The sequence below is a fragment of the Myotis myotis genome, unplaced genomic scaffold (assembly GCF_014108235.1).
Source record: "Myotis myotis isolate mMyoMyo1 unplaced genomic scaffold, mMyoMyo1.p scaffold_m19_p_1, whole genome shotgun sequence".
In the NCBI taxonomy this organism is placed as follows: Eukaryota; Metazoa; Chordata; class Mammalia; order Chiroptera; family Vespertilionidae; genus Myotis; species Myotis myotis.
In genome coordinates this window covers 63659005-63672305 of record NW_023416313.1, presented here as the reverse complement: position 1 = coordinate 63672305, position 13301 = coordinate 63659005, and the positions used below count along the sequence as shown (strand labels likewise).

General features: G+C 36.2%; 1 protein-coding gene across 1 annotated transcript in view; it reads right to left on the bottom strand.

The window, feature by feature from the left end:
- Window positions 1-13301, bottom strand: part of GRID2 (glutamate ionotropic receptor delta type subunit 2) — a 1375820-nt gene that overhangs the window by 378691 nt on the left and 983828 nt on the right. Inside the window, exon 9 of the mRNA XM_036339775.1 lies at window positions 11464-11565. Coding sequence (XP_036195668.1) covers window positions 11464-11565 — 102 coding nt within the window. The remainder of the gene's footprint in view (window positions 1-11463; window positions 11566-13301) is intronic.

Below are 13301 nucleotides of genomic sequence, written 5' to 3'. Positions count from 1 at the left end.
TGCCTCCTTTGTCAGATATTAATTGACCATAATGGCTTGGGTTGATTTCTGGGGCTTCTGTTCTGTTTCATTAATCTATATGCCTGTTCTTGTGCCAGTACCAGGCTGTTTTGATTACAGTGGCTTTGTAATATAACTTGATATCTGGTATTGTGATCTCTCCAACTTTGTTATTCTTTCTCAAGATTGCTATGGCTATTTGGGTTCTTTTTTAGTTCCATATAAATTTTTGGAATATTTGTTCCAGATGTGTGCAATATGCTGTTGGTATTTCAATAGGTATTGCATTGAATTTATACATTGCTTTGGGTAGCATGGCATTTTAATGGTGTTGAGTCTATCAATCCATGAAGATTGTATATTCTTCCACTTGTTTATATCTCTCTCTATCTCTTTTCTCAACATCCTGTAGCTTTCCAAGTATGAGTCTTTTACCTCCTTGGTTAAGTTTATTCCCAGGTATCTTAATTTTTCTGTTTTGTTGTTGCTATAATAAATGGGATTGTTTGTTTAGTTTCTCTTTCTGAGAATTCCTTATTGGTGTATAAAAATGCCATCAACTTCTGGGTGTTAATTTTGTATCCTGCTACATTGCCAAATTTCTTTATTAAATCTAGTAGTTTTTTTTGTTTATGGAGTCTTTAGGGTTTTCTATATACAATATCATGTCATCTGTGAATAATGATAGTTTTACTTTCTCCTTTCCAATTTGGATGTTTTTATTTCTTCTTCTTGTCTGATTGCTGTGGCTAGTACTTTTAGTACTATGTTGAATAAGAGTGATAAAAGCAGCCCTAGACAGTTTTGCTCAGTATATAGAGCATTGGCCTTCAGACCAAAGTGTCCTGGGTTCAATTCCTGACAAGGACACGTTCCTCAGTTGCAGGCTCCTGCCCAGCCTAGGCCCTAGTCAGGTCTGGTGAAGGAGGCTACTAATCAATGTGTTTCTCTGATATGGATGTTTCTCTATGTCTTTCCCTCTCTCTTCCAGTCTCTCTAAAAATCAATGGAAAAATAACTTTGGGTGAGGATCAACAACAACAACAACAAAAAGACTGGTGAAAGCAGACATCCCTATCTTGTTCCTGTTCTTAGGGAAAATGGTCTTAGTTTTAACTATGATGTTTGCTGTAGGTTTATCATATATGGCTTTTATTATGTTGAGATATGCTCCCTCTACTCCCACTTTGCTGAAAATTTTTTTAAAAAATGGGTGTTGGATTTTGTCAAATTCTTTTTCTGTGTCTATTGATATGATCATGTCATTTTTGTCTTTTAGTTTGTTTATGTGATGTAACATGTTTATTGATTTGCAAATTTTTGTACCAACTTTGCATCCCTGCAATAAATCTCACTTGGTCATGGTGTATGATATTTTTAATATATTGCTGGATCTGATTTGATAGAATTTTGTTGAGGATTTAGCATCTATGTTCATCAGGGATATTGGCCTGTAATTCTCTTTCTTTATAATGTCTTCATCTGGTTTTGGAATTAGGATAATCCTGGCCTCATAAAAAGAGCATGGAAGTGTTCCTTCCTCTGATATTTTTTGGAGTAGTTTGAGGTAGAGAGGTGTTAGTTAACTACCTGGCTAATGATTTAACATGTTGTTACTAATTAAGAAGAACCTGAGCATGTTGTTATTAATTTAGAGGAACTTTCTCAGTCTCTGTTTCAAATACTTGGAGAATGCTTAAGTTCACTCTCTTCTTTTCAACTCTTTCTCCTCTGGGAAAAATCTTTCTGCTATTACTCTGGGTATTTACGATTTAGGTAGTAGCACTTGGTCTTCTCCACTTACCTTTGTTGACTTGGAACCTCTGCCCTTAGAGCAAGTTGGAGTGATGGCAGTTGAGGCCTCCAATAGTCTACGTTTGCCACATCTGAAGTGGGTTCTGCATCCTATAGATTGGGCTAGGTGGGAAAAGGGGAGCTCCCAAATTCTTGGCCACACTCAGCAGAAATTTAGCTTCTTCAAGTTAGAGCTGAAGGGTATGAGAAATGCTAACAGCCTTTCCCTCCACGTTAGATAAAACTTGATTGGGAACTTAGAAGAGAGAGCCCTACCTTCTTGGTCAAACCTTCTTGGCTAAGAGTTTCCATTAAACTGAGCAGGGCAGGTGGTGAGATGGAAGGAAAAGGGGTAGGATAAGGATCAGATGCTAAAGACTCTGGTTTTAGTAGATTTTCTTGAATAAGTATTATCTCATTTTCTGTGTACCCTTAGGAAAATTTCCAGAGACTTTAAATAATTATGATTTGTTAATTAGTTTTTTGAAATTTTGCATGGAACTTCTCACCCTGTTACCTCAGAAGTGCAATTCCTCCAGGGATGGTGTTCTTAACCAAAATGCTATGTAATGTATACTTCGAATTTACTAGTTATTACATGACATTTACCATACTTTTGCAATTTTCAGTTTATTTTATATAACATCCACTGGAAAATTTTCTAAGCCACATTTGTTTTTTTTTACCTGGATCCTGAAGCAAACTTTATTATTTATTGATTTTTGCAAAGGAGCCCTCTTCAGACACTGTTGCGGGAGCTACCAGAGCTTGCCATAAACTCCCTTGCCATCTCCTTGCCAGTAGCGCCTCTTATCAATCTTACTCTCCCAGCCTTTAGGGTGCAGACACTCAAAGGCTGAGACCTCAGGGAAGTTTGACCTTCTGTGCGGGCTCAAACTGCTGAAGGTCTCCAAGTAGCAAAAACTTGGACAATGTCCTTAGCAAAAAACTTAGCCCAATGACAGTGCAATTTCAGGACTATTATTATTAGAATTATCTTAGTTCTATATTAACATATGAAGTCTATTTAAAGCTAGCCTAAAACCAAACACAGTTCCTGTGAGATAATGTAACTGACACACATTTAGGAATCTATACAGTTTATAATTTGGAGATTTTTTGTTTGTTGTTTGTTTTGGTACTAGGTATTGCTGTTCATTGTTCCTCTAGGAAGCGTAAGCTTCATGAGCAGGAAAGTTGTTGTGGTTTTCATTAGCCGGTTTTAAAATTATTTTAACAGAGAATGGGCCTAAAAGTCATAATTCTGCAGTTTATGTTTGCTTGTCTGTCTTAGGCTTTTTAAAATAATTTCCCTAAAAAATCTAAAGTTGATGACTATGATTAATTATGCTTGCATAATCATTCATGCTTTTTTTCTTTAGTTAATTTACACATCTTTTTTTTTTTTGCTACAGATATAAGAACTTAGAAACACTCTGCAATTCACTAACTGCTTTCACATAACTTAATCTCATAACAACCCTGTGTGGCCAGTTTTATTATTCCTCTTTTACAGACAGAAAAATTGAGGTTCAGAATAGCTCCTTTGTTTCTATAAGCTCAATGATCTTTTAAGTAGAAAAACTGAAACTTAATATATTTTGATAGTACGTGTAGTACTCTTTGCAATATATGTTAAATGCCTTTTAGTATGAATGTGTTGAGGTGAGGAGACTAGGTGAAGAAAAAGTAACAAAGTAGATTGAAGTAGTTCCAATAAGAAAGTTAATTGCATATTATTTCCATTTTTGTTAAATGGTATACCCAGAATAAACTAAGTATGTTGTTTGATCTTACACTGATATACATAGTTACTATATCTGTCATACTTATTTGTGTATTGTAAAAATTGAGAACCTATTGCCCTCATGTTTCTTAATGTGAAAAAAATTGAATTTACTTTGACCTGTATTTAACATAAGCAGGTTAAATTTTAAAAGAGAAGAGGTAGGTTCTTTTCTTCTATTTAAATAGCTGTTTGTTTGTTTTTGAAGATCATGACATACACAATTGTACTCTAATTTACTCTTTTCTCCCTTTATTCATTTTCCGGATTTTGTCTAATTCTATACTTTCCACAGATTGTGGGGACATGAATTATGAAATATCAGTCCACATGGAAATGAAAATATTGTGGAACAAACAGACTACTTCTAAGACCCAGAGAATATTAAAATATTCTACTAATTTGTTTAGTACTTGTAAGTTCTCATCAAATGTAGTTTTATTTAGCAATAATGATTCTTGATATTTTGAATTAAAAGCTTTCTACTTTGCCTGAAAAGCACACAGCTATTTGGACACATTGTGAGGCAGGATAGTAAGAAGCTGGGAGAACTCCTTGGCAAGTAGAATGAGGAAACCGAGACAGGTAGCTGAACAAACTGGCCCAGCAATTTGCAGCAGATAACGAAGGTCACCTACCTAGAAATAACATCGAGGCCTCAGTTATATTTCAGCTCCAGGCCCAGAAAAGCAGCAAGACCAGGTGGGTGACACCAGGACCAGCTGCATTGAATAATGACCCTCTGCTCTGGTGCTGACCAATCAATAGAGACCATGACCCTGAAAGGGCACACCTGGAAAAGCTGATGAATATTGAGATCCTCCCCTAAACTCCCAGCTTTTAAAAATCCCTCAAAGCAAAGGGCCCAGAACTCTCTCTCCTTCCCAGGAGCATGCCGGAGCCTTTCCCTCTCACCTCCTCTCTTCCCCCACAGGCATGCATCTTCTAAAGTCAAAAGGTTCCCACCAAACTTGCAATCAAGTGAGCAATGGGCATCAAGCAGCTCATACTGAGCTAATCCCCTGAACCTGTCTCCAACACCCCCTTCTCTCTGACTTCCCGATGAGCCAAACCAACCCTGTCTAGGTTCTCTCCTGTTGCTTCTTCTATCGTAAGCCCTTCCTTGTTTCACTGTCTCCAGCTTTAATAAACATACTCTCAGTCACGTGGACTCATATTGTGACATCTTTCTTGCATGAAGTCAAGAATCCACTCACTACCAGCTGGTCCTAGGCAAATACTCTCAGGGCCAGGTCCCTTTCCAGCAACAACAGTGAATGGGTGAAGTTATTTTCTAATATCAACTATGTCAAGAGACTTAATAATTGAATGATCCTTTGCCGTCTCTCTTGGAAATTTGAACTTAGTGCATGGAAATCAAAGAATGAAAAATCCTAAGAGTACTTAACCAGGCATAGTCTTGTATCTATCTTGTTCTTATTTTTGTAATCACATGTAGGTTTATTTCTTTCCTCCTTCCCCACCCCTTTTTTTCCTTCTCTTTCTCTCTCTCCCCACCCCCCTTCAGGTTATCAAAACATTTTAATTTTGTTTATTTAAAAAATATTTCCTGACCTGCTTCTATGTACCAGGCATTGTGAGACTTTGTATTTTATTAGTACTTATAGTTTAGATGGGGAGTCTAACAATAATACAATCTGTATTTATAAAAGTTTTATAAAAGTCTAAGCGACCGGTCGACCATTCAACTGGTCGACCCATTGACCAGTTGCTATGACGTGCACTGACCACCAGGGGGCAGACGCTCAATGCAGGAGCTACCCCCTGGTGGTCAGTGTGCTCCCAACAGCAGGAGTGCCACTCAGCTGACTGATGGGCACCAGATGCTGGGTTCACAGCAGCTAGCTTACTGAGTGGCGGCAGCAGGTGCAGCAGGGCCGGGATGAGAGGGAGCAGCGGGGCACCGGGCCTGGGCTCGGGCTCCTCCCCAGTGGCCTACCGCTCGGCACACTGCTACATCCCTCGGGGGAAGTTGGACGGCTGGTTTCAGCCGATCCCTGCAGACCACGCCGAGGGACCCCACCGATGCATGAATCCATGCACCGGGCCTCTAGTTATTATATAAAAAGGAGAGTTACAGAGAAAATTTAATTGAATTATAAGAAATTAAATTAAATGTCCTTTAAACCTATGAAGATCTCAAAAAGACTGTAGTATCTGCTCTCTCTCTGCCTCTCTCTCTTTCAACTTTATCATTCTTTCCCAGCCTTTCCAAAATGTATTTAATTCTGAGGCCTTCACACACAGGTTCTATTTTCAGATAGAGAACTGAAATAGTTTTGATAAAATGGTTTATGTGGAATGCCTTGAAAGCAGGAATTACATCTTATTTATCTTTGCCTTTCTGAGATTTAGCACAATGCTTAGCTTACAATATATGCTCAATAAATAGTTAATAAATCCAGGCTAATAGTTTAGGGTGTACTATAGAATACTGTTCTACCTTTCTGTGATCTTAGATAACATGTATATTGTCACAAGGAAATAAGATCTGCTAAAAAAATTCCAAGAAGGCTAATAAGCGAGAAATATTTTAGAAAAAGGAAATTACTTTTAAAGGAACTCAGTAGGCATCTTCCTGCTACACCTTTCCTGTGGTGAGTTGCTTGAGGAAACTTATCTTTCTCTCAACACATAGTTTGCACGTTGCTTTATGTTGAATTAGTTTAAAATAAGCTACTTTTGTGTACTTTCTACTTTTATCTTTCTATGACTCTAGTGGCAATTTCAGTTTAGAAAGTAATCTTTTCATTGCTATTACTCTCCTTTTTTAAAAAAAAATTGCTTTCATTTCCTACTGTTATTTCTTTTCTTCTGGATATATTCTTTTAAGTAGTCTGTCTTTTTATGATGGCTTCTTGCCCAGTTTTATTGAATTTAACTTTCCAGGAATATCCATTAACTTAATTAATTTTGTGAAAATACCATCCATACATTATTTAATCTAAAATGTTTTCAATTATAAGATACACAATCATTTTACCTACCACTAATAAAAACAAACAAAATACTCCCAACTCTAATAGCAAGGAGACATGAACTGAAAGGTGCATCCTGATTTCAGGAATATTAAAATATGAAAAACTGTATGTTTTGAATTTATAAAATACAAAACAATTACCACCACAGTTTTACCATAAATTTCCAATTACAGTGTATATATATATTTATACAAAGTTACTTTTATGATACTTTTAGGCAAAGGGATACTGTGCTATATATTTAACGTACAACAATGACTGCATGTTTTCAAAAATATTCTGAGAGCTTTAAAAGATGTCCTGCTAGAATGGACTCCCAAAAATCAGAACTTTGTCTATTTTGTATGTACCCCAAGTACCTACATGGAGATACAATAAATATTTCTTATGTGAATTTGTGAGTGAATTCATGTTTTATTAGAGATGCCATGTATCTGTTTGAAGCAAAATCCAATGAAACAAATAGGAATTATTAATTACTGAGCTCTCCATATGCCAGCTTATGTTTTTCAGATATCTTGTCCTTCTTACAGTATAGCTTCTCAAGACTGCCTTTGTTTTCTTTTTTTGCCAACTTCTTTCCATTTTGTAAGTATTCAATTATTAGGAAGACTTTTATAATTCAGTGATGTTTCCAATAATGTTTTGTGAATTGCCATGAAAAAAAAATTCAGTGATTTAATTAATCATTTATGGCTATCCATACATGTACACTTAGAAAGTTAAAAGGGGAAAATAATTTAATCTTAAAAACTGCTTTGTAGTAATACACTTAGCCCACCTGGCAACAAACAAGTAGAGATCCGTAGGCCAAATATGGAAACAAATAATTTAACAGTGAGACCAAATTTGTAGGGTCTGATTTTATTCTCTTTCTTGCTTTTCCTCCATTTCTAAGACATCTCTGTGGCTTTGGTGATGGTTGATTACAAATTTATTCTTATGTGACAGATGCCATTTAGAAAAATCTTCCTAAGTTACCAATCCAATAACATTTGCAATCTCAATAGTTATATCATATTTAATTTAAGCCTAATACAAAGTCATTCTGATGTCAAAGGCAGAATATCACAGTAGCTAAGGACATAGCCTCTGAAACTAGGATCTCTGCACTTGAAATTTATCTGGCTCTTGTTAGTTATATGGACATGGAAATTTAGTTTATTCTTTTCTGCCCTATTGTCACCCTTTTCATGCAATTTGTATACCTCTTATATATTTTGTGTAAGGATTAAATTAGTCAGCAATTGTAAAATCCTTAACAGGTCAGGTCAAATACTAGATGCTGGTGATGGTTTCTCTGTTTTTCCCTCCAGATTGAGTGTGTTCTTCACTGTCCTACTCTGTGACCTGGGAGGCTGACCTTCATGATCTTCATTACTTGGACCCTCTTGCCATTTGATTTAAAGTTGGATTTGCAACTGCAGACAATGAAATGAGATGAAAAGACAGGAGGAGTGACATTGGGATAACCCCTCCCCCATTTTCCCACTGCCTGATTGTGGTTTTGGCATTATCTTTCTCTATTCCCTTTCTATACCAAAGGTCGCAGCTATGATGGTGGTCTATTTCCTATGGTCTAGCTACTGCCAGGTGTGTTACTACTGCTCCCTCCCAATGTCCCATCAGACACCAGGCTTGTCAAGGCTTGCTGTGTATCTAGCGCCTGGCGCTTCAACCTCCCTTGCTGATTTTCTTTACTGTATTTACATTCTCTGTTAATAATCCCTTTACTCAACTATCCTCAATCAACCCTCTGAGTATACCATTGATTTGCTCATAGGCTCATAAACGATATAGTACTGAATTATTTAGTTTAAGATAAATATTAGATTATTTCCTTCAAGTCAATGAAGTATCGTTAACAGTGATAACATTAGGAGTTTCAAATCTTAGGTAAGAAAAATTGATTTTATTAACCTGTGTCATGGGTAGCATAAATTTCCTAAGAATTAAAGAGGGTGTGTGTGTGTGTGTGTGTGTGTGTGTGTGTAACTGGGACTAGACTGCAGCCAGAACAAAATAAAGGCTGATAGACCTTTCCTCAGAAGTTTTACAGATTGTCCTTCCCATCTATTTCTCCCTTCTCAAGTGTTGGAATCCACAGGGGTGCTGTTTGAGTGGCCAAATCAAGTCAAATATAGAACAAATCTGAATTTCCAAATTTAGTGGGCATATTGGAGTTGCTGGGTGGGTTGAGGAAAGAGTGATCCTCACTGTTGGGTGGAAGAAGCTTATAAGACCATATAACTAAAAACTAGACCTGAAAGGTGCTTGTAGGAACAATTAAGAAGGTCATGGTTAGTTTCCATTCAAGTAGGAATTACAGGAAGAGCCAGGAAGCCTGAAAATTATTAAGTACAGTGGCTGTATACTGTGGGAGTATAATAAGTGTAACAACCTTTTACTCAGTTGCGCACCTAATTGATAAATCTATATTGCATCTCAGAGGACTTGGAGGAAACAGATTGTTTCTATACTTCCATCCACAGACCATATTCTGGATCTGTGCATGGCTGAGCTTGCAGGAAACAGAGACCATTATGAGTCATAAAGGTGAGACTGGGGCATAGAGGCATTAACACTGTATGAAGCAACACAATTTCTTGTATAAAACAGCAATGTTTTTTTTTCAGCCTGTAAAGAAATTTAAAATAATTGGCTTTCCCTATATAACTCACTTTCATCTAATTCAGAGTTAAGCATTTCCAACTCTAAAGTCAAGTAAAATCCTATAAATATGTCAATTCTCACACTTATCACAATGGGAGTACAGAGATTATAATATAATGTTAAGAGGAGGTTACGAGATCTGAAGTCAGACTTCCTGGATTTGAATCCCAACTCTCTGCTACTTACTCTCCCTGTAGTCTTCCACATTTTTTTCAACCTCTGCATATCTCATTTTCCTCTACCACATTCTTACGATCAGAATACTATCTATTTATTGGAAATACTGTGAGAACTGAATAAGTTTATACATGCAAACAAATTAGTAGAATACGTATCACGTAGTAAACATTGAATACATCTTAGCTTTTTTGTTATATGTGTCTCTCCCCAACCAGATTATATACCTACCTTGAGGTATGGATATACTTGTAAGATGAATAATACAATAGGTATTATTGATTACCAAGTCTACCATATGATTAATACTAAATATTTTCTTAATGACCAAACAAGGTTAACTTGCCTTAAAATATGAATCTCAAAGACAAAAGCAAAGCATATATATTGTCTTTTATTTCAGTTGTCAGTTGCATTTTCTTGTTAATCACTACAGAACAGACTGTTAATAGTTTACTGCACTTTAAATTTCTGTGTGTTTTTCCCCAGTATTAACACATCAATGCAAATGCATATCTATACCCTTGGGTACATATAGCAGCACCTTCACATTTAAGTTTTGATTTTGTTTGTTCATAGTTTAATTATTTGCCAAAAAGTGAAAATCATATTAAACAATAACCAGTAATAAATTGTAAGCATCAATAAGGAGGGGTGGTAAACTACTCATTTATATCCTTTTATAGAGACTATCACAGATTTTTTTTTATACCATGAAATATAGTGAGTCTACTTAATTTGTACTAAACAATGCACAAAGGGCAGCCAATGCTATTATAAACTTTGATAATCATCCAATTAGCATCAACATATAAAAAAGACAGTTTGCTTCTCCTGTTTACTAATTCTGCATAATTCTGCAATTGTTTTAGTCTATAAGAAACACTTTCCCACATATCATTAAAAAACAAGTAGCATTTCCTGAAGGAAAAAAAAGTTAAGAACTATGGACTGTTAGGTTTCAAAATGTACTCTAAAGTAGCACAAGGCCAACCTCACTGAAATAGCCAGGGGGAGCGCATGTCTTCATGCTTTATGGCATTTACACAGTACCTATTTGAGAATTTTACTGTTTAAGAATAATTCTGTTACTGTCTTATTTTATGGTTATTATGGGAGAAAATAATTTATAAATTAATAAAATTTACTATTTATTGGTTTTTCTAACAAGTGAATGGAATTACAGTACAGGTTTCATAAGTATAACCCGTTTAATATTCACAGAATCACTAGATAAGAGCTAAAAGACAAAATAATATTTATTTCATTCATTAGTTTACCCAGTAATTAGCACTGAACTTGAATACAGTTGATAATCAATAAATATTTATTAAACAATTGGATGGCCTTTCTTTTGAAGTAGATCCTAACTGAAAAAGTGTTGACTTAGTTTATTGCTAACGTTTCAGTATTACTGAATGTACAACTTTGATCAAATCAACCTTTGGCACAATTACCTACATTTTTGCATACTCTGGGGCAGTGGTTGGCAAACTGCGGCTCTGCAAACCGTGGCTCGCGAGCCACATGCGGCTCTTTGGCCCCTTGAGTGTGGCTCTTCCACAAAATACCGGCTCTTCCACAAATTACCGACTTCAATCGCACTGTACGTGTACGCCCACACGTGGTATTTTGTGGAAGAGCCACACTCAAGGGGCCAAAGAGCCGCATGTGGCTCGCGAGCCGAGGTTTGCCGACCACGACTCTAGGGTTTCAGTGAGAGAATGCCTGAGGGATACCTTCACTTTACCATGTGTAAGAAACTGTAGAAGGAGGGAATTCAAGCCTAAAATGTTTATGAAGGTGACTGACAAAAAGTAGTGCAATTTAAAGAAGAGCCTGCAAAAACCTGATTCTGATCCACATAAATTGAAGGCTAGAAAACATAACCATTGAAAATATTTTAGAAAGAGCAGAGCCAGTATTTGCTGAAGCTCTTTTAAGATTATGACACCAGTTAATAACACATAAAGAAATGAAGAATACATTAACCTCTAGAAGCCAAAACCACAAGGCTCGGGTCAGACTTACCAGCACGGTCACCACGCGGAGGACCACGCCGCGCATGTTATTCTCCAGTTTCTTGTCAGTCAGCGACCCGTTCAGCCCTGTGACAGGATTCCAGCACCCAAGCTGGAAGATAAAATGGCTTGGTCACTTTTCCGCCTGAAGAACAATCCAGTCACCTGTGTATATAGACCCTCCAGAGAACTTTGTGATAGATCTTGGAATAACTGATACAGGAAGGGTCCTCTGCAGGCTTTCTTTTTTTACCAGCAAATGAGCGATCAAAAACACTATTTCCTGCTTTTACGTATCATCACAGGGCATACGACAGGACCGGACGTGCTTTAGGAGACTTGTTGAAGATATCTGACTTCATGAGAAGTTACAAACACACCAATAACAGTCCCAGGAATACACTAATTGGAAAAATAATAGCGCATGTAATTCTAGCATAATGTCAGTTCTAATAGATCAATTACTGCACAAGTTAGCTTTTTTACAGTTTCAATGGTTTTAATTACATCTTACACTGCTTTTATTGGGGGAAAAACAAGAAGATTTTTAATGTGGTTAAAAGGATTACTGCTTTTATTTGAGTAAAAGTCATGTATATGGCTTTGTCGATTTCAAATATTCACAGTACATAAAACAATATAATTTGCTTTTTTTTTTGTCAGTGCTATCAATTTACTTGGGTAATTTTGGCAGCAGCCTTCCCCTTAGTCTTGCCATGATTCACTGCTCTTTACTCTTCAAAATACTAGTTTAATTTTACATCTTCATGTAGTTCTTATCTCTTGTAATATCAAACTCTGAGGACTACCAGCTTTGAAATTACTACCTATAAATCACAACAGGATAAAAATGGATGACTCTCAATTCGGAAATAAGAAGAAAAGAGAGATGCGGTGACTTGAATGAGCAGATAACTGCTCGAGAAGCAAAGCTGCAAAGAGAACGTTGTAATGTATATCTTGGGGAGAAATGTCATGCCATTAATCCTGATGCCAGATCCATGAGCTTTCACATTTGGATGCTTTGAAAATGTGACCAACCTTCAGTCATATTCAGAGACGTTTGGATTAACTGAATGGTTTGTAGGGGCACATGGTGATTTGTGCTGCTTCCTTTTAAAGACTGTGATTTATTTCCTTGTATTGCATTTTATTTGTGGTTTCCAAAATCAATACACTGGCAACTATTCCTAACAAATAAATGCTTTAGGTGCTTTCCATTAAAACTGTATTTTCTCTTTGAGCTCCCCAAAAGGAGTTAAATTAAGAAAACTAAAGTGCATATAATACAGGGAGGGGCAAAAGCAGATTAACGGTTGTTCATATGGGAAATAATACAATAATTAATAAATGATAATACAAGAATAAACTCTGTGTTTTGCATGTTCACAACTGTAAGCCTACTTTTACCCCACCCTGTATATCTTAAGAGAAAGGGATGCCACAATATAAACAAAAAGTCAGCATTTTTCTTATTAAAATAATTTGGAAAATGCTGCTGATTTGTTGGTTTCAACTGTAAAAGCATATTAAATTCATACAATGATATGTCATTCTTTATTACACAAAATGTCTAATTAGAACAGATCCAATTAGCAAATCCAAATGTGTTGGAAGTCTAATTATCAGCGATATTGTAGTCCTCTTGCCAATGTTAAAAACTCATGAAATTTCTTTTGAGCTTTTGTTCTCTTCTGAGGTCAACCAAATTCTATCCTCAATTATATTCCTTGATATGTACTTTTTCTAATTATGTTTTTAAGATTTCATTTTCCTAGACCAAATAGTATTCATGAAAAATGTGATCTACAATATTAAGAGAGGATCTAAATTTCTAATGTGCTATCT